The 20,880-nt window shown below is 37.3% G+C and overlaps 1 protein-coding gene across 4 annotated transcripts; it reads left to right on the top strand.

Annotated features, from left to right (window-relative positions):
* Positions 1–892: 892 nt before the first annotated feature.
* On the top strand, positions 893–20,880 carry SOX13 (SRY-box transcription factor 13). 4 transcript variants are annotated; one of them, XM_053454355.1, is made up of 15 exons: positions 894–1,212; positions 8,839–8,911; positions 12,109–12,250; positions 12,923–13,013; positions 14,315–14,401; positions 15,018–15,190; positions 15,410–15,478; positions 15,584–15,689; positions 15,859–15,926; positions 16,023–16,182; positions 16,645–16,751; positions 17,092–17,188; positions 18,065–18,205; positions 18,554–18,770; positions 19,945–20,880. In XM_053454355.1, the coding sequence occupies exons 2-15, from the start codon at positions 8,850–8,852 to the stop codon at positions 20,192–20,194; spliced, it is 1,770 nt and encodes a 589-aa protein (XP_053310330.1). In that variant the 5' UTR covers positions 894–1,212; positions 8,839–8,849; the 3' UTR covers positions 20,195–20,880. The 4 variants fall into 4 exon arrangements, with proteins under 4 accessions (XP_053310333.1, XP_053310330.1, XP_053310331.1 ...); XM_053454356.1 differs by lacking the exon at positions 894–1,212 and adding an exon at positions 7,678–7,807; XM_053454358.1 differs by lacking the exon at positions 8,839–8,911 and having other exon boundaries at positions 893–1,212.

Here is a 20,880-nt window from a genome sequence, read left to right as displayed (position 1 = left end):
GTAAGCTGAGTTTGTGTAAAATGAGGAGTGTCTGTACTTTTAAAAGTGATAGCTGTTAGCCAGATGCCCAAACCATGTGTCTGTATTCCTAAAGGAGATCCAGTTCTGCAACAAGACACAGCATTGTTCCAGCACTTGTACTGTATGTGCCAGTCTGCAGCCTATTCTGATATTCCTATGGTGATCCATCCAGCACAAAGTGTTGCCAAATTAACCTAATTAATTAATAAAGTATTTAAGCTATTCAGAAAATAGTGAATATGATAAGCAGCTACTTTCACCAGAACAAAAGAATATAAAGAGCATTAATGGAGTATATGGGGCCTCCCTGACAACTCCCCCACTTCCCTTTGATGTGTCCCTCTTGGGACAAGAATGTGCCCCCTCCCCCACTGGTGTAGAAGGACTCAGACATTTCCTGCTGCTCCCTGTAATGGGGCTCTGTGAGCATCATATGGGCAGAGAAACAAAGGTCCTTTCTTCACCTCACCCCCTCCTTCTCACACACACAGCCATTGTTCATTGTTTTCCTGCTGGGCCTTTTGTTAATTGTTTGCTGGACACATACCCAGACATTCACTGATTCACTGAAATATTCTTCTAGACTCAGAGGAAAAAAAACTCATTCATTTTACGTGTTCATATAAATATAGGTAACTAATCTTTGTATCTACCACAGTATGCATATATATATATATATATACTAAATATTTGCAATAAAAAAATATCTTTTGTAAACACTTAAATATTTTTTACCGCTCTATTATGGACATGAATTGTTATTTACTTTGATTATTGTTTGTCCATAAATGCAGGGGTTGGGCCTGACATTGACAAAGTTTATTATTAAAGCGCGCATTTTGCCAGGTTTGTTGTGTGGTGTGTGTTGTGATGAATGGTGGCTAGAGATACACACGTACACACAGCAGGGGGCGGGCAGGAAACTGCTATTACATCCCAGGAGAGACACTCACACCCACAGGATCGGAGATCCAGAGAGGGAATAGGACGGACTTAGCGAAGGGAAACCGGGAAGAAGAAAAGAGACATACACGGGTTAGCCGAGGGAGGTACTTGTCCTTACAGAGACCTCTTACGACAGAACACAATTGGCGAGAGAGAGTCTCCCAGTGACTACGGATTTGTGGTCAAAGAGTGTCCCACTGACCAAAGGAAGAGTCCATGCTGGAGACATCCTGGTCCTAAAGAGCAGTGAGTATGGCTATACACCTAGCAGCAGGCTGGCAGTATGAATGCATTTTAAATTGGCTTTTTTTTCTATTTCTCTGGCGAGTAAACACGACTTGCTCCCCTTTCGCTTTATTATACACCGATTGGATGCACACAGCACGTGTTGGGAGTTCATCAATAACCAGCACTTATATATTGATATTAATGTTTGGAAATTATTGATGCTCTCATAGCCTTTGACATGTAGCCTTCCTAAGCTGAGCTAGCTCTAATTTCTGCGGGATCTAATTAACTCGATGTGGGTATCTGTGTGCTTATGTATCACTGTGTGCTCACTACTTGGGGAAAATAAATGGAAGGTGGGATCATGTTTATTTCATTCAGTACCTTTCCATAGGTTCTGTAAGGGAACCGAAACATTGAAGCACCTTACTTCATGTTCACATTAAGTTGTGACTCATTGCTTCATACTAACATACATAAACATGTGTATTCATAGAGCTATACATGTACTTCATAAACATACAATAGCCAACTTAAAAGGAAACCTGTCGCCATCACAGCTTTTAGCAGCAGTAAATGTATTTATGGGCAGTACATAGTTTGCGCTTCTTTGTCAGTATAATTGTTTTGAAGATGTTCAGTTTAAAAGTTCACATGCCTGTTTCTTTTTAAAGGGGTATTACTTATCATGTGTGAAAAACACAACAATGGTTTAATGGTTTTAGGATTTTGGAAAAGAGACACTGGTAGAAAGGCACCAGTGTTACTTTTTTTTTATTGTTTGTTTTGTTATTGTGTGTGCCTGGTTGTTGTGATGTATAAATGATGTACATAACCTCATTAGTGAGGTTTTGTATTAAAAGTGATTCTGGTGCCAATGAGCAAGAACAGGGCCATCTCTTGTCGTGTTGATAGAAGTTTTAAGAATTTTCGCCAGAATCTCTGTATAAATTACCACCAAAGTGGAACCACTCACAGATGCCACCCTTATTCCAGGGTTTGTTGTCTGCACCTCTGAACCCTAAAGGGGAACAGTTGGTGTCACAGCCTTTACCATCAAATACTGCAAAGGACTGATTAAGGTCTTTGCATCAGGAAAAATGAAGGATCAAATGCTACCTATAGCATATTTAGTGTAAAGGCCTCATGGAGACTGAGATCCATGGCTCAGAATGGCAGGGCTAGTATTACCTAATTTATTTTGTGTCCTGAAAGGGGAACTGTGACTAACGCCCAACTCCCACCAAATGTTTTCTTAGTAGTATCAGATTAAATACAAATAATGGAAGTCTAAGGAGGAACATACTTCATTGTCATTGTTGTGAAGACTCAGCTTAGCATGGTGATTGAGATGGGAAAGTCAAATCCCATACAATGATAACCTACAAGATCTGTACATAAAGGAAGTTTATTGGAGAAAAATACATTGCTATACTGCTATAATGCTCAAAGAAAAATGCTTCCTTTTCCACAGAATACTTACATATACTTATTATATACATAATGTGGGTTTTTATTACACATACCCTCACACATTGACACACACATGAAAAAAAATCTAGAAAATTTTAGCACTGAAAAATTTTGATAAAATAAAACCATTTTTCATTATTACTGACGGCCTCCATAATTTTTGTTTGCTGCACTCCTATACATACATTCACCCGTTTTGTGTGTAATTATCTGCCTCTGTGTGTATGTGTGTGTGTATATATATATATATATATATATATATCTCTAGCATCTGGTAGATTTTATAACATGTCCATATAGCTTCCTGCATCTCTGTGAAGGTATATGTAAATCTGTATCATCGTGCTGGTATATGAGCCGTATTCATTGATAGAGGGGTTATTTAGATTTTTACACTAAAAATAATAATATAAATGATGAATGTTACCTAACTAGAGACACTTAAAAAACTGACAGTAAGTAGGTCAGTAGGGTTGTTTCCCCGTCAGTAAATGTTTAAGTTAAATGACATGTAGCAGTTTCCCAACACTCATATGACTTGCGTGTATATTTCTGTGTGTAATTCTGGGTGGTGTTATTTTTGTTACATTGGTATGTTTGCTCTGATTGACATACTCTGATAATAGTTGCTGGATGGTAATTGCGTATAGCGCAACAATTGAGCTTACTTTAAGGCACATTCCAACATTAATAAAAAATCTACCAGGTAAACCGGGTCTCATAATGGAATGAAAACTGGTCTGATAATGGTCGTAAAAGTATCCATGCCAGGGCACCAGCATGAATAAACAGTCATACAGCATAGTAGTGAAAGAAAAAATAATGATCTACCAGTTCTTATGTGTAGCAGTACATGGCAAAAGCATTGTTGTTGAATAAATGAATATTATGTGTGCAATTTTTATAGTGATTTTGACTTGATATCTGCAAGTATTTTACATTGAGCTGATAATCAACGTGTTTTAATTTTTGTAATTAAAAACACTCCTATTCATATTTTTAAATATATTTTAGACTATTTATGATTGGTATAGGGATGTAACTCTATGTTTATTTTTTGTAAACAAAAGTTTATTAAGAATAATTAATTATTTGTAACACAACAATGGAAGAAAGGAATAAGGGGAGAAATTGATGGGTGGTAGGTAGTCAAAAATAGAATTGACATAATAGTGTATACAAAAATATTATCATAACAATCATAAGGAGCATCTAGATGGCAGTCAACATAGGAAGGTACGTAGGAAGCTGTGAAACGCAAAAAGCATAAGCCTCGGAATTTTCCAACCCATACCTATGGTCAAGAGAGAAATTTGAATAAAATCGGGGGGGGGGGCAGCGCTCTAGGAGGCATCCAAGCAGTATGTTATTTTTATGCTAATAATATAGAAATTTCATCATTCTCTTTTCTGTCTACTAAAAGACCAGTCTGGTGAAAAGCTACACTGAGAAGCCACAAGGGGAAAAGGCATAGTATGAACTAACTTGCACTGCACCAGTAAGTCTGGCACGGGATAAGTTGGGATTTGTCCCGTGTATACATAGGACAAGTGGGCATGAAGGCAACTCTGCGTTGAAGTTAGTGTGTATGACAACATTATCTTGTTGCCTCGCTATTTAGCCCAGAGGAATATTCTCTACTCTCCTAGGTTTCATGTTTAATAAAGGTTGCAGATTTTATGGGTCTGGTTGGATAACAATGCGGCCCACCACTAATATCTCTGCCAAAGTGACCCGCCTATGCATTATATCCTCTCATCAGTTGGTTGTGCCCAGGCCTGTAGTAGAAATTGTAATATCTATATCATATTTAATGTAAATAGGTAAACTTAGCATGTAGCCATCCAAATAGATATTATTATTATTATTATTATTATTATTTTCTCCAAGAATACATTTAAATACTTAATTATTTGAGTCCGGGGAAATAATAAAAGCATCTCTTTTTTGCCAATATAAAATGTTTTTCATCCAGATATATATAATATATTTGAAGTAGATAGAAGGTCTAAATGGTGTTCTGACCATTTTATGTTATTGTAAACAGATTGAAGGAGGACAAGGTTTGCTTTACAGAACAAAGAAAATGAACATGCAAAAAAAAAGTCCTTTGATCATCTAGAGGACTGCAGGCTCTGATCTAATTATAGACCCAGTTGCTTGACTCTGTCATGGCTGCTACTTTGACAGATAAAATAATTATAGAAGAACAGTTAGTTGTTCTCCTTGTTAAAGGAGTCATCTTACAGTTATTATGAGCTCTCTCTGACTCTATAATAATCATCATAATGGCCTTTGGTGTGTTATACTAAGCACAGTGTCATAAGAAACCTCTGTTGCACCCTGTGTTCAATTATTCTCTGTGATGGCCAAAGAATACAGGGCAAACCTATGGGAACATTGTAGAGGGAGTAGTAATCCCACAAACCTTTAGGCCTTCTTAAAAGAAAAAAAAGGAGCTATCGTTTTTATAATTTGTCTCGCATTATTCCCCCGTTCAGATTTCAGGGGAATTACACAAGGACATTAATGCAAAAACAAACATTAATAAACGTTCCTTTTAATGTATTCTTTTTTTTAAAACAAATACATTTAAAAACAAGCAACCAAGTGTCTTTCCATAATTGCATTTTTATACTCCTTTTACTTAATTATATTTACAGGTGGACCAACACCTTATGCTGAGTCTTAATCACATTAAACGTAAAATGTGCAGTAAATCTTTGCTGAAATAACTTTTACCAACCAGTACGCCTCTTGCACCTTGTCGATTCATCACAGCTGTCCAGTGTACTGAAACAAACATTAGCTTTAAATTACCTTACCCTTCAGATGTTTTAAAGACCAAAAAGTGTGTCCATCTTGGTCTCTGGAAATACACCTGGTTACTCTCATATTCAAAGAGGCAATGACGTTATTAGCTGAGATCTTTACTAGTTTCTGGATTAAAACCAAAGCCTCACGCGTGGATGACTATCAAAAGAGCAATCTCATGTGTTTAGTTATAAAGCAACCTAGTTTCCGTGGGTCATAGTACGGGTAGTCTATGAATAAGCACAAGCAGTAGTGTGATGACACACCGTGTTCAAAGTGTTTGTGCATAGCCTTAATCCATTATCAACATCTTACTCGTGTCTCTTAGAGATGTTCCAAAGAACTGTCCACGCAGCAGAAGTGAATGCCTTGCCTAGTAAATAGGGGGAACTATCCCTTGTTTGTTAAGTTAATTGTTGGGGGGGTTTTTAGCGTTTGTTTTTTTTTTTTTTAGGTTTGAGTAAGCCGTAGTGATGTTTTTTTGAGGCGTGCTTGTATTTGTGTATGATTACCTTTTCGATTTATAACAGATGATGTTATATAACCAGTCCCGGAGACAGCACTTTTTGTTAACCCCTGTGTTTTGCTCTGTCTTGTTCCATTAATTTATATATTTCTGAATACTATCTTCTATCTGCTCATCAGCTATAAAGTCAGTAAGTCTATTCCATTTGTTTTAAATTTGACATGGCATAAAAGATCTATTTCCTGTATGTGTGTATATGTATGTATGTGTATATATATGTGTGTGTATGTATGTATGTATGTATATATATATATATATTAGTGCAGATTTTCAAATTTGAACATACATATTACAATCCCATTGAATGTAGCTATTCCATGCAAACACTATTAATTTAATTTTAGACTTTTAAATAATTTGCATGATTTATTAACGTGAAATATGCAATGCCATATGTTTCTTATCCCGGCACTAAGTAAAAGTACTGCACTCCCAACTTAAGAGGTCTTTATATAAATAAGGTTTACTGTTAGTGATCAGTTACGATTTCCATTTTGTAAGTCGGGACTCAGTTTGTGCAAAAACATTTATATATGGTTTTAAAAGTACAAAAAGCAAAATGTCATGTTGCATAAAGGCAAGTATCGATGGGTTATTGCCCTAGAAAATGATAAAGACCTTTTGTAGTCTTGTATGTTCTTAAACCTAAGAGGAAAGGATAAAATGACAGGTCTGCTAAGGTTTAATTGCATAATATACTAAAGAGTACAATTAATGTTTTGTCTAAGCACAACAGCACCTCTTAAATCAATTCACTATTGTCAAAAATGAAACAATAAGAAATAGTGTCTAGCAACAAAAAGTAAACGTTTATAAGCAATGTTTTACAAGATCGTTGCTAAATATATGTAGTTTTATAAAAATAGTCATAATTAAAAATACAAATTTGCTTTGTGGTTTCTCTTAATATAAACTTTTTGGCATGTGTATGTTAATTATCTTTAATAAAAATTTTACAGCAGCTTATTGTGCCATTTTACTGGCATGCTGGTAAAAGTTAACAGGGTCAATGTTAACACCGTAGAAGTAATGCAGTAGCAAATGCTTTTTTGTTCCTGAAAAGACAAAGCTAATTCATCATAAAAACAGATATTTCTAGAGCGCTGTAGCCAAGCGAAATATTGCTTATTTTCATTATTTTGCTAATAATTATTTGGTGTTAGTTTTAGGAAACCGGCAGATTATCATTTTTTATCTTTTCTCAAAGTGGAGTGTGTCACTTTTCAGCTTCAAAATGTTGTAGTGATCTCATGATTAAATAATTCCCACTTCAAAGACAGTGGTTACAAATAAGGTACTGTACTCAGTTTTGCATAGCTTCAAACTAATTACGGTATTTTAATGGTTTGACTAGAAAACGACTATATATGTCGAAGAAAAAAAAAAAAAAGATAGCATCACTAAAAACTTAGAGACCCTTCACAAGCATACTCGCCACCATATGTGTACACAGATCAGGAAGGGATAACAGAGCATGCAAAACTCCTGTGTGATCTTGAATCATGCTTCTCAAAACTCTGATAATAGCAAAATATGTTAACACAGTTGATGTTTGTATGAGATAAGGGCGCTTCTGATGTGGCTTACTGGAAACAGACAAAAAAGGCAGTGCCAGATTAAAAAGTACATTGCTGGCACTAAAGTCACAGGCGTAGAATACATTTACTTCTACACGGATATGCAGGTAATATGCCCTTATAAAAGTGTTACCTCAACTGAGCGAAAGCTTGCAGAACCAGAGGACTATAAGTGCTAGAAACACATATTGGAGTTTCAGTAGAAGTGGTAAACACAAGATTGGTATGTTTAGTTCTGTTTTTGCCATATAATAAGATACTTTGGTAAAAGTGTGTGGTGCTGTGTTCAAAAACCAGAGAGTCAAAGGCTTAGATGCAAGAAGATTTTACTTGGCTGAGAGGATGGTAGATAAGAAGAACAGTCTTCCTGCCGAAGTTGTAAAGGTTAATACAGCAAGGGAATTTAAACATGTATGGGAGAGTAATATAGCTATCCAGAATCTGAGACCAGAGCAAAGGGCGATTAAGGGTTAAGTCTTTACATCAGGAATCTGATCAGACTAGATGGGCCAATTGGTTTTTATCTGCTGTCAAATTTTGTTTCCGCCACAATATACAGAGTTTTTGTCCTTGGATATCTATTCTAGAGTCATAGTCTGATACTAGAGGGTAGGAAGCTTAGACTTAATGTAAGGAAGTTTTACTAAACTTGGAGGGTAGATAAGTGGAATAGTGTCCCAGCAGAAGCAATACATGTTAATACAGTGAGGGCATTTAAATATGGATGTGATAGCTATAAGGCTATTCTCAATATAAGACAACACTAAGGACCAAATACAGTTTGACGTTTTCACAGCAGAAAAACACTGGCAGACAAAATGGGCTGAACTGTTCTTATCTTCTGTCAAATGCTGTGTTTCTATTGTTCGTTAGTGGGTAGGGCAATAAAGGCATAAGGAAAAACTGTCTGTGGGTTACTTTGTTTTATATTGGAAAATAAATTTCAAACTCCCAAATTTTAAAAAATATATAAAATGCTGTCTTGTTTAAAAATATGCTGCATAGGGATTTTCCAATATCAAGGTTACAAATCTAATTGTAATTGTTGTGTAAATGCCATTTTTCTATGGCACATAAAGATTTATCATTTAGTCTAGGATCAATCATTTCCTTCCTCCTGGACTTTTATCCAGATGTCTTCTGTAACCTCTGTATTTGAACACCTCTATTAACATGCTTGTCTTTGTGACCTTTCTGACCTTGTTGCCTTTGATGCCTGTCTTTCTTTATTCACATACCTATATCTGTTTGCAGTGTCTAATTGAATGGATTCATTGGATACAGAGGAGGAGCTGGGATGCTGCCCTGGGAATTTGCAAGAGGGAAGGTAATTCATATCTTCTCCCTCAGAAATATGGCTCCCCATCACTTTTGTGGCCAGCTGACTTTGAGCTATACATTTGGCTTGCCCATTATTCCCCTATCTTGGCCATTCCTCAGGGACATGCATTTCTTGTGTGGCATCCATATTTTTCATTCTGCACCCTCCATGCATATAGCATATATACCTTAAGGTATAAGGTATATACCTTAATGTTTGCTACATGGCCCCTTTAAATTTTTGTGCTGCCCTCTTGCTATGCTTTTTTGCCTTCCTCCATCCTATAGCTGTTTTGCGTTAAGGAGATATGTTCAGTTGAACACATCTCTCTGCGCGAGATGTACTTAGTACCTGTCACCTCCATTGCCTATTCAGGACCCTGATCACATGAGCCGCAAGCATTCCCACTGATTTCAATGGGAGCTGTTTCCTGCCACTTATTGGGTACTTCAAGAAGCCAATCAGTGGCAAGAAATGTCGGACCACAAATGAGGACGGAACTTCTAAGCCAGGTCTTATTTTTTCTTTTGAAGAATGTGCGTATTAAAGTGTTCACAGAGTACTTTAATATGCACTCTTCTTTAAAGGGGAGGGGCAGACTTAAGAAAATTGTGTTGGAACTCAAGCCGAGGAAAAAGCGGTTGATATTCAAAAAGTATGACCTTGAGGAAAAAAACGTTAGTTGCTAAGTTTTATTTATATTTAGCTCATCTATAGTTCGAATACTTCCCGTCTGATGATACAAGTTGAAATGGATTTTAGTACCTTAGGGGAAACTGTCAGTAGGGCAACTTTTAGCATAAACAAATTAATTCATTAAAACCACATCTCATTTTTTGATGTACCTGTGTGATTGTTTTGTAAATAGTTTAAAAAATTTCATGCCATGGATTCAGATTACCAGCAGTCCATGCAAATTCAGAGAACGCTAACTTTAAGATACCTTATTCAAATACAAATAAAGATGCGTTTTAATATATATTGCATATTTAATATCCGCATTGTTGCATGAGTTTATTCAGTGTAAAGAACCGATCCTTTTAAGTGCCATAGAGGTATTCCATATACTACAATGCAATGCGTGTTCTTATGTCACAAAGTCACAGCATTTACATCTATACAAAGCAGACGGGGCCTTTATTCTAGATATAATATTGATTAAAAAGTAATGTGCATGTGATTCCCAATGTTTGTGTTTTTTCCTTTTCTTCATGTATGCTTAATATAATTGTAACTTTATCTGTGCTAAAGAAAACTTAGTTTTAGGGCAGTGACAGATTGTGAGGAGCACGCATGTGTATATACTCTGCATATTTATTCTTATGAACATAAATTCTGCCCAGACGTACATGTATATTTTGCTATGTATTCTCTCTGTGTGTATCTGTCAACATCAGAATATACCAAACACATAAATAACGTGACAAAAGTAGCAGATCACTAGCAACAAACATGCTTTATTTTGCTCTTTCTGACCCCCGACAATGTTTTTTTTCTGGGCTATCAATGAATACGGGGTGCCTTGTGAAATGCTCTTATTATGAAGGGTGCTCATTAGTGTCCCCGGCACCCACCCACTTCATTCCCTGGTGACCGGCAGCTGAGTATCAGGAATGTGGGAGAGGCAGAATGAGGGTGGGGGCAGTCATTGTACTCTAACAATGCCAGGTTCAGATAAAGGCAGAGTCCCCACAGCAACCTGCAGGGCAAGAACAGGCCTGATTAGTGGAGGTGGAGGGGGGATGGAGAGAACAGAGTAAATAGAAAAAGATTATGAAATAGCAAAAGCAGTGTATGGAAGGATGATGAATGATGCACTAGGAAAATAGATGTGCTTGTTTGTGTGAGTAGTCCATTATTCTTTTTGCATGTGACATGTAGGTACGTGTGTCTTTGTGAGGGTAATTACTATGCCAAAGGTGTGTGTATGTTTTTAGTATGTGTTGTACGTATGCGACAAAGATAGGTTTGTGAGAGCTTGCAGGTTCCTGAAGCAGCGGAACATTTTCACAATGCCCTATTGTGTCCTTGTCACACTTCCTTTGTTGTTTTGTCCGCTCATTGTTCTGCTTCCTCTTATCCCTGCTGTGTGGCCTCTCCCTGCCATGCCTTCTCTGGGAGGGATCTGCGTTCCCAGTGCTTTGTGCTAAAAGGACTGTAACCTGTCAAATTCTCTGCCAAGATTAGAGCGGCAGTAAAGTGCCATGTTCTGCAGCCCCTGGACAGCAGAAATCCACGAATAACAGAGATCTATCTAATAATTCATCTTCCGAAGGCCACTGGTTTCTGATTTACTGATTTTCATGCACTTTTTTGTTTTTTCTCCCCCTTTTCAAATGACTATTTTTTCTTCATATTTCTCTACGTGTTTTGTTTGTTTTTATACCATTTGATGCTGGTGTTACTTATTTTGTTTTACTTCCTTGCTTACTTTTCTGCCTATTCAATAGAAAGAGAGACTTGGGCACTTAGTGAAGTGATTCACTCCCTCTGTTTCAACATGGGAAGTTCAAAAAATGGGTTTAGCGAGTGCAGTTAACATAAGAATGCAGTGTATGTTTTGTTTTTGTGGAGCTGTGTAAACAGACATTTTTCTTACATCGTCTCATTAACACCTCTTATTCCTTGCTGCAAATGTTGATGTAGGTAAACATTATTAGATAATGTTACATTGAAAATTAAAATAATTAATGTGTATCAATGCTATATCTGTAAAATCACATTTAATATTTTTACTTATTTTAGTACTTTATGTTTAGCCTAATTAGTGTTATGTATTGCTGTAGTGATAGTTGATAAGTTATCCACCCTATGAAGGGAAGATGACCTCAAAGGTCAGCTGACATTTCCAGTCCAAGTATAGATCTTTACCAGACAACATAGAAGTCTCCACAGTTAAATAAAATGTAGTTTTGAAGCTAAGATGACTAAACTTTACTTGGTTTAGATCAAGTCCCATGAATACACAGTGTCAGCCACCTTCCACATTCAGATAACTCAATGTACACCCTCTTTACCTTGTAATTTATGCACCTATTACCGCAATCACAGCCTATATTAATAGAATCATTGTGATTAGGATTTTCAAATGCTGTCTGAGTGAACGAGAAGCTTACTTCTTTATAGCTGAGATGATTGTTCTTGAACGTCTGGCTCCGTATATCTGGCAGTGCACCAAACATTATTTAAATTCTGTCTTACAGAATGTCTGTGAAGGCCCCAGTATCTCCGGTCAAAGGCTCTGGTGGGACATTTACCAAACTGGAAGAAAATTACAGGGAGGAAGTTGCACAGATAATGGCTAGCCAAGCAGCAATTAAACAGGACTTTGATTCGTCACCCCAGGTGATTAGGAGTTATGACTTTATTCACAAAGCGGGCCCACCAGTAATGCGCATTATTATAAGTAAGGTCCCAAGCCCATTGTATTTATTTTACTGAAACACAACCTTCCAGTGTAACTCCGGATACCTGCCGGTGTTATGAACAACTGAGACAGAGTTTTATCTGAAGATCTTATGTTACACCACAATTTAGATGGGGCGATTGTAATACTGTTTGCTAGAAATAATCTGAACAAGTTTGGACCGCACAGGTTCCCTAAAATATAAATGTGTTTACATTCTACTTCCCACAATGCTACTTGGAGGTTGAATCCAAGTAGTTAATCTGTATTTTCTAGCACCTTTTTATAAATAAGATTTACTGTCCCTTTAAGCTGTATTTTTGTGATTATTTTTTGTAAATCTGTTAGTAATAGCAGACATCTATGCTGATTAAAGATTTAAAGGAGCAGTCTAGTCTCAAAATATTTTATTTCCAATATGCAATTTAACTGAAACTAATGTGCACGTTTTAGGCTCAATTGCTAGCCTTTTGATTGCAACATGTATAACTAAGATAAAGTTGTTTTTTAATATAGTGAATATTTTTTCTGGGTTGGTTGGATACCCCATTTAATTGGTTCAGAGGGAGTTTTACAATTACCCTTTCAATAGCTGTTGTTGTTTTTCTCAGGTTTATTCTAATCAGATTGAATGTAATGGTGGCCTTCCAGGGTCTGGTAACCAGGAGGAGACTCTAGAACTAAGCAAGGCAATGAAAGAGGGTAAGACAGTCTCAATCCCATTTTGATATGCACAAGGATTCTATCTTTAGTAATGATGTAAGACCACAGTTTTATGTGTTAAAACGGCATTAAGTATAAAGGAGGGATTGGGTAAGGATTTATGAGAGAAAACTGGGCAGATGAGATGTGTAATAAGGTATGTTCACTAAACCTGACAGAGTTTATCCATACCACAGACCCCAGTGATCTCAATTTAAGGCCATTTCTGCTTCTACTACTAGTTAAACCTGCAGGACTGCATTATTTTCGTTGGGTTGATACCTGTGGAAGTCTACACACCAAGAAACATCGCTGCTGCCATGGATGTCCCAAGACTTGTTCGGAACCCCAGTAAAAAACAAAACTCGTGTGTTCCGTAATATACTTCACAAAAGGTTTTAGGAGAAGGGCAGAGTGGGGGGTAGAAATATAGGGTATGGCTGCACGGAAAACAATGTCCCAGTTCCACAACTTAAATGTAGCACAAAGAGGCAGCTGCACAATTCTATGTTTAGCTTTCAAACAATTTGGATTTTCCAGACATGCATTCACATTTTAAATAGCAAGGAGCAATAATAGATACATAAGCCTCTTGAGTGCTTGAAAGGAATCGTGTGGGTTATAATAGCAAGTTTATATTGCAATCTTTATAATAAAAGCAAAGTGTGTTTACCTAAGGGTAAATGGTTTAGGGCTAATTAGGGAAAAACCGTACTCCCAAGATGGGGCCTGAGGGATAAAGTAATAGCAAACCTATAATTTTGTCTGTTTAAATTTCGATTCAATAATTCATTAAGTATTCATTTAAGCTTTCCAATACATCATTTTGACATTGTTCTCTTTAATGTGAAGTATTATAATCATGATAAATGTTTATTGTGATAAAAGTCACCAAACAGTTGTCTCACTATTGGAATTTTAAATTTGTAATCACAAATAAGTACACAAACTTAATTTATAGTTCCCAAACACCTATCCTGGGAACGGCACATTTATATCTGAAATTCCAATTTGTCAGGAGCAAATTTTATTGATTTATTGATTGCATGGGTTTTATTGATTGCATGGGTGCTTAATTATGATTAAGTATCTATGTGTAAAATACGTTGTGTGGAGTTATGGAGCTGCTGTAAATGATGTCCAACTATGTTGTTGTAAGAATGTGTTGCTACCGTGTTATCCTTAAGTGGTTTCTCCTAGGAATTGTGGTATGCTGTATATAGCTTTGCTAGTTCGTTTTTTTCCTTGTAATTACCTTGATTATCTAGTTGATTATGTTTCATTTTCTTCACCCTTTGCAGCAATACCTGCCCTGGAGAAATTGTTAACAAGTGACTGGAAAGATAAGTTGTTGGGAAGTTATGCTACAGATACCAAAGACGTGAAAGGTGAGTGAGCTTGTGGCAATATTTGCATAAATGTGCTCACAAGATTTGCCCCAAAATGAAAATGGTGACCATAAAGAACCGCATATATCATAGCTTGTGTCTATATCCTACCTCCTTTTTCTACACAAAATACATTAGATTCATAATGTGTTTCATAAAATGCTTAGATCTCAGAAGACAGAAGTGAGGAAGCAGTGTAGAGAAAGCAGTCCTTTATATCATAACTTCCTTAATTAAAGTGGAATGTGAGAAGGACCATGCCAATTTGTTTAATGTTTGCCATCAGGCAAATAGGATGTTTTGTCTTGAGAAGACTCCAATAAATAAAAAAATAAATTGGTAGGCCTGAACTTTCCCTGCAGTGTTTATTTCATCTTATAACTCCTTAAGCCACATCTATCACTGCTCATGCACGATAGACGAGGTATAAATTATGATGTAAAAATGTTAAATCTTTTCATCTTTAGTGTCAACACTACAGTGTAACACCTATATTGCTTTTTTGCCTAAGTATAAATGTGAACTTTGTCAAAGCATTGCATGTCTTACTAGTACTATAGGTGCTATAATCCAGTAACCATTGTTATGAGAAATGTAACCAGAGCTGTGTCTTTAGGTACTCAGGAGAGTCTAGCAGAAAAGGAGTTGCAATTGTTGCTCATGATTCGCCAACTGGCTACACTGAGGGACCAGCTGCTGAGTGCACACTCGGAGCACAGGAATGTGGCAGCCATGTTGTTTGAGAAGCAGCAGCAGCAGATGGAACTGGCAAGACAACAACAAGAGCAGGTGAGGGGAAATAAGTGTGTTGCAAAGTTCACACTAAAGCGGGTACCCCACAATACCAAGCTCAGCAAATTTGTGTCTAGGAGCCAGTTTGATATTTCGTTAAGAACACAATTAGAAAATAAAGAAGGCATGGCTGGGCCCTGCCATAATGGAACCTGAACTCAAATATCCAGTTAAATGCATTGTTATTGTTTTATCTTAATTTCATTCTTTCTACAGATTGCTAAACAGCAGCAGCAACTGATTCAGCAGCAACACAAAATCAACGTGTTACAGCAGCAAATCCAGGTACTGACATGCCCTTTATTTTACTGTTATCTCCACTTTGTCTTGGCCCTTCCTTTTGTATCCTTATAAGTCATTTCTTCATGTCTCTTTCCAATTCTTTTGCAGCAAGTCAATATGCCCTACGTTATGATCCCAGCATTTTCTGCTGCCCAGGCTGTCTCATCAGACTCGCAGATGACCCTGCCTATTCAACCTATTCCTTGCAAGCCAGGTGAGGACACTGATTTGTTCTGTGCATATAGCAGAAATACTTGATGGCAAAAAATATGTGCTTTTTAATTTAATACATGTGCTGTCATGTTTTTATGGTTGCAACACTGTTTAGTTTTAGGATTGTATAGTGCTTTGTTACTCAGGTGTCTTTACCCTTCTGATTACAGTGGAATATCCCATGCAGATTCTTCACAACTCGCCCACGGGTAGAGGTCCAGCATCTGGCAAACAGCAGGTAGACTACTATGAGACAGCGACTGGGGAAGATGTTGCATTACCAACCTAACATATCCAAAACTGACACTTTAACATTGTTCCCCCTTTATTCTAGGAGCCATCCCAGCCTCTCAACTTAACAGCCAAAACAAAAGGCTCTGACACATCTCCCACCTCTCATTCCTCCTCAGAATTCAGACTGTCTCCTGGGGGCAGTCAGGGAGGGGGCAGTAGAGATGCTGTACCCAACCAACAAAGAGCAAACCTACCACTGGGTATGTATTTAACACAACATATTTACCACAGTCTCCAGTGATCATGATGTGGCATGCATTTTCTCTCCTTTTCCTGGATTGCGATTGCATGTGATCTTTTTTTGATATTTCTGTTGCCACATACACTGCTGAATTATACATTTGTTTTTATAAAACAATAGCAAAAACCCAATACTTTGTGTATTCTGCAGAGTGTTTTTGGTGTGGGAAAAACATTCTGCATGTGCCTTTAGCACCACACCTTTTTGTATCAGTGTCCCAATGGCATGGACAGGTCACACCTGTATTCAGTCATGAACACAGCTGCTGTAGGGAGGGTGAATTGACAGCCCAAAAAAACAAGCTTGCCTTTACATGTTGACGTGCAGAATCCAAAGTGAAACTACAAACACAACTTGTTTAGTTAAATTAAGGGACTCAGTGGAACAAGCCATTTTGATGTTACTTTATTCCCTTACCTAGGTTTCCTTGGTGAAGGAGATGCCATCACTAAAGCAATCCAAGAAGCTCGGCAACTTCTCAATGGGCAGAACGTAGCACCAGAACATCATGAGAATAACTACAGGAAGGTATGGTAGAATGAAAAACTGACTGTTGTAATGCGAGTAGCTAAGGATGGGCTTGTGAGCCAGCTACAGATGGCACAGCCAGGGCACAGTTTAAAGGGTTTCTGTGAATGGTGTTGCTGTGCAATGTTTCCTAGGTATTCCATTGACTTTGGGCCCTCAAACAAATACAATACATACACAGAGGGAACAGAAATTACTGCTTCTTCAGGAAAGATCTCTATAACTTGCTGTCTCACACAACAGAACTTTTGTTATGCTGTAAATCATCTCATATCCTGTAATCTGCTCAGTGCACCCATGTGAGGTCTTTTATTTACTATCAATATATTGGTTTCTTAAGGAAATTCTAGACTCTTTGTCAGAAAAGGAACTGCAAGATGAGACTTCTTTGCAACACACAGATGAATCTTTGCTTCAGTGCAACATGGATATTGATGGTAAGGACTATAATGCGGAAACATTAATGATTTTAACGCAGCAATAAATGTCCAAACATAATGGTAAGTAACCGTTATTAGCAGAGCAGCTTGCATTCATTCCCTTCACCACAGGTCTAGTGGAGTATATAATTTAGAGATTCATCTATAGCAATTATAAGGTGTCGTATACCAAGCTATCCACACACATATTTGTAGTCTGTAAAGTGCCTGACCCACCTTATCTAAAGTAATCTAAACCGATAGGACATATGACTAGTACTGTCTGCTTTTCTGTTTGTAGACTGTATTCCCCACAGGGAGAGTTTGCAGAAAAGTTGTGTTTCAGTTTCTTGACTTCACTATACATTAGGTCCAGTCCCAGTGAACTTTTGCTGTAAGAAGAGCATGGCTGTGTTTGTGTAATGCATATTTAAATTAGCAAGATTTATATAGTGTCCTTACACAAATTGAATTGTGAGTTATGCAGGGCCAGCTCAGCCTTTTACTCTAGAGAAGCTTGCTAGTTGCGTCCCTCCATAATGAATAATAAAGATAGTTACAACAACATTCCTGCAAACTATTCTATCATGACAACACTCCCTTTAGTGAATAAACCTTAGAGAGATGTATCTGTGAATATATCTCTACGGCATACAGTGATGGTTATGTATAAAGAGCAATTCTAGTGATGTACATGAGCATTATTTTGGATGCTATAGTTATTTCTCCACTTTTGAACATTTGCATCAGAATCGGTTTTTTGGAAATGTGGACAATGCACTGCATTGTGATCAATCTGAATTTCCTGCCCACATTATTGATAGCAATTTAAATTGCATATAGCTTGGTGTGCCATGGGGTCTTATTTATTGTCCTGTTTTTGTTTTTCTGCAGGATCACGTCAGTTTCCAGAGGGACGTGGAAATCATATTAAACGTCCAATGAATGCCTTTATGGTATGGGCAAAGGATGAACGGAGAAAGATTTTACAGGCATTCCCTGACATGCACAACTCCAGCATAAGTAAAATATTGGGTAAGGCCACTTTTCAGCTTGTCGGTCATTAAATAAATGAGCATGATTTAACAACATGGGTCGTTGGTGTGCCTTAAGGGCTAGGTTGGGCAGTGTCATCTTACGCAGTAGTTTGTCACTATAATTTTTATTAAGCAAACATCACTGATACCAATGTATAGTGCTTGTAACACTTCTATGAGAAAGGCCTTAGTGCATGAGGTCCCAAGATTTTACTAGGTTTGTTTATCTCTCAAAATCACTTTGCGTTTTTGCGTAACGCTCTCAATAGTAATACATTAAACCCTTATTTTATAAATAAAAATAAAACGTCCCTTAATGAGGAAAAATGTTCTCCTTCTCTCACAGGTTCCCGTTGGAAATCCATGAGTAACACAGAGAAGCAGCCGTACTATGAGGAGCAGGCACGGCTCAGCCGTCAGCACCTGGAGAAATATCCAGATTATAAATACAAGCCACGTCCAAAACGCACATGCATTGTGGAGGGGAAGAGACTTCGTGTAGGCGAGTATAAAGCTCTGATGAAGAATCGCAGACAAGACACAAGACATGGATATGTCCTAACGTAAGTATCTAAAAGATGTACAGCCCTTAATCTGTCCTTGGTCTTATCTAGAGTCAGGAAAGCTTTATATCCCCTTCATTTTTAAATTCCCTTACTTTTTAGCCCCTTCTACATCTGCTGTGAGGCTGTTCCCCTTATCTTACCCTCTCAGTAAAATAAAGCTTACTGACCAGTAAGTTAATAATGATGCAATTGCTGTTACAGATAGTCACGGGACTACTGCTATGGTGGATTTGCTAAATAGGTAACAATCACAATTACTCTGGATCTACTGTATGACTATTTCTGGCTCCAGGTCTAGAAAATAAGTAGAAAAGGGATGCCAATAGAATTTAGTGCACCTCATAGGTGCTGATGATGATATCTCACCAAATGAATAACAACATGATGAACAGTTATATATTGGCACTTAATGTGTTAATATATAACACATTAATGTTTTTTTCTGAAATGATGCATGGTCACATCATTTACCATTTAATTAAAGTCTCTTTTGTGGTACAATGGATTTGCCACGTAGGTGTAATTGCATTAGATAATACACAATAGGCGTGCAAATCTATTGTGTTTGCTCTAAGCTAGAGCGTTATTTGTTGAAAGAGAACAATCTGTATAGGGAAACCAGGTGTTGCTTATTGTCCATAATAGCAAACCTGCCTGCAGGGTTGCAAGTAGCCTTTGTGTTGGATACAAAGGCATTTGTATCCTGCCTGTTAGGCCAAGGTCCACAGGCATAACTGCTTGTCTAGCAACAATGGCGATTCTACACTAATTGGTGAGTAGCAGATACGATAAGGAGTTTCATCTTACTTTATTAATTACGCATTCTGAAGGAACAACTCAGATATTACTGAAGAAACTTACTGGGATCATTTGTACCGCGTCGTTAAAAATATCCCCCGTCACTATGTTCCCTGCAGAGTTGTCCATAAAGAAAACTTTAAATCCAGTAGAAAGAGAAAATACCTTGGGGTGCTTATAATTATTATGTAAATACCATTATTTCCACTTAAAGGGCATGGTTGCACCTCTTTATTGATTCCTTGCATGTTCACTTCAATCTAAAACATGTTGGCAAGCAGTGCTTCATTTTTGCATATTTGCCCCCTAGCACTTTTTGATAAAATAGATGAATTTCTCCACCTACTTTAATTTACCATTTTTCCATTTGCAGGTCTCCAGGATCTCTACAAAGTCCTCCCTCACCAGCTGCATTGCAGACGCATCATATGGCAGGTAACCTGAACCATCAGGTCTCCTCTGATCTTCATCAGCCTCATGATGTTAACATACCAGTCCTCCTCAACACACAAAGCTTGCAATCTCAGGAGCCGAGGAGGCTAGTGCCAAGAGGCGCTGAACTTTACAGTGACTCTGAGGAGTCTGGGAAAAGTGACGGGGAATTGGTGGTAATCACAGACTAAAGGAAATCAAAGGACAGAACTCATCCTCCTTGGCAGCTTGTGAAATACTATCAGAAATCAAAATAGTACCCCCTTCAGTTAATTTGGTAAAATGTTCATCTGTTGTTGGTTCATTTGTTTTACCGGATATTAGAGTGACCATCCATATAACTTGTCTTACTATGGAAACACTGGAGCCTGCTCGGTAGTAAGTTCATGAACAAAATATAACACCATAATTTATTAGGAATTAATGCTGATTATTAGTTGGAAATATTCTTGATAGAGGTGCAAACAATAACATCTTGCATGAACTACTCTAGTGGGCCTTGCACTTATATAATGCTTTGTATACATAAATGAATTCTATAAATCTCCCAATGGATGTACATGCTGTATGTACAGGACGTTATCTCATGAAGATTATACCATTTTTTAAGGGGAGGGGGTGCAATCATCTTATTTACACCCTCAAAGTGCCTTACTGAATGAACTAGGGAGATAGAGACAAATGCCTCCACATACATATATGTGTATATTTTTTATACATCTGTAAATATAGTTTATAGAGATGTTTTTTGTTAAATAGAGTAACTTAAATATTTCTCAATACCGCAGCCCATTGTTACCCAAGAAAGAAAAAAAGCTCTGTGATGCCTACATATATATTGTATATAAATAAACAGTTACATGATTCAATACATAAA

The sequence above is a fragment of the Spea bombifrons genome, chromosome 2 (assembly GCF_027358695.1).
Source record: "Spea bombifrons isolate aSpeBom1 chromosome 2, aSpeBom1.2.pri, whole genome shotgun sequence".
Classification (NCBI taxonomy): domain Eukaryota; kingdom Metazoa; phylum Chordata; class Amphibia; order Anura; family Pelobatidae; genus Spea; species Spea bombifrons.
Note: the sequence above shows the minus strand (reverse complement) of the source record. Positions and strands in the feature narration are given on the sequence as shown.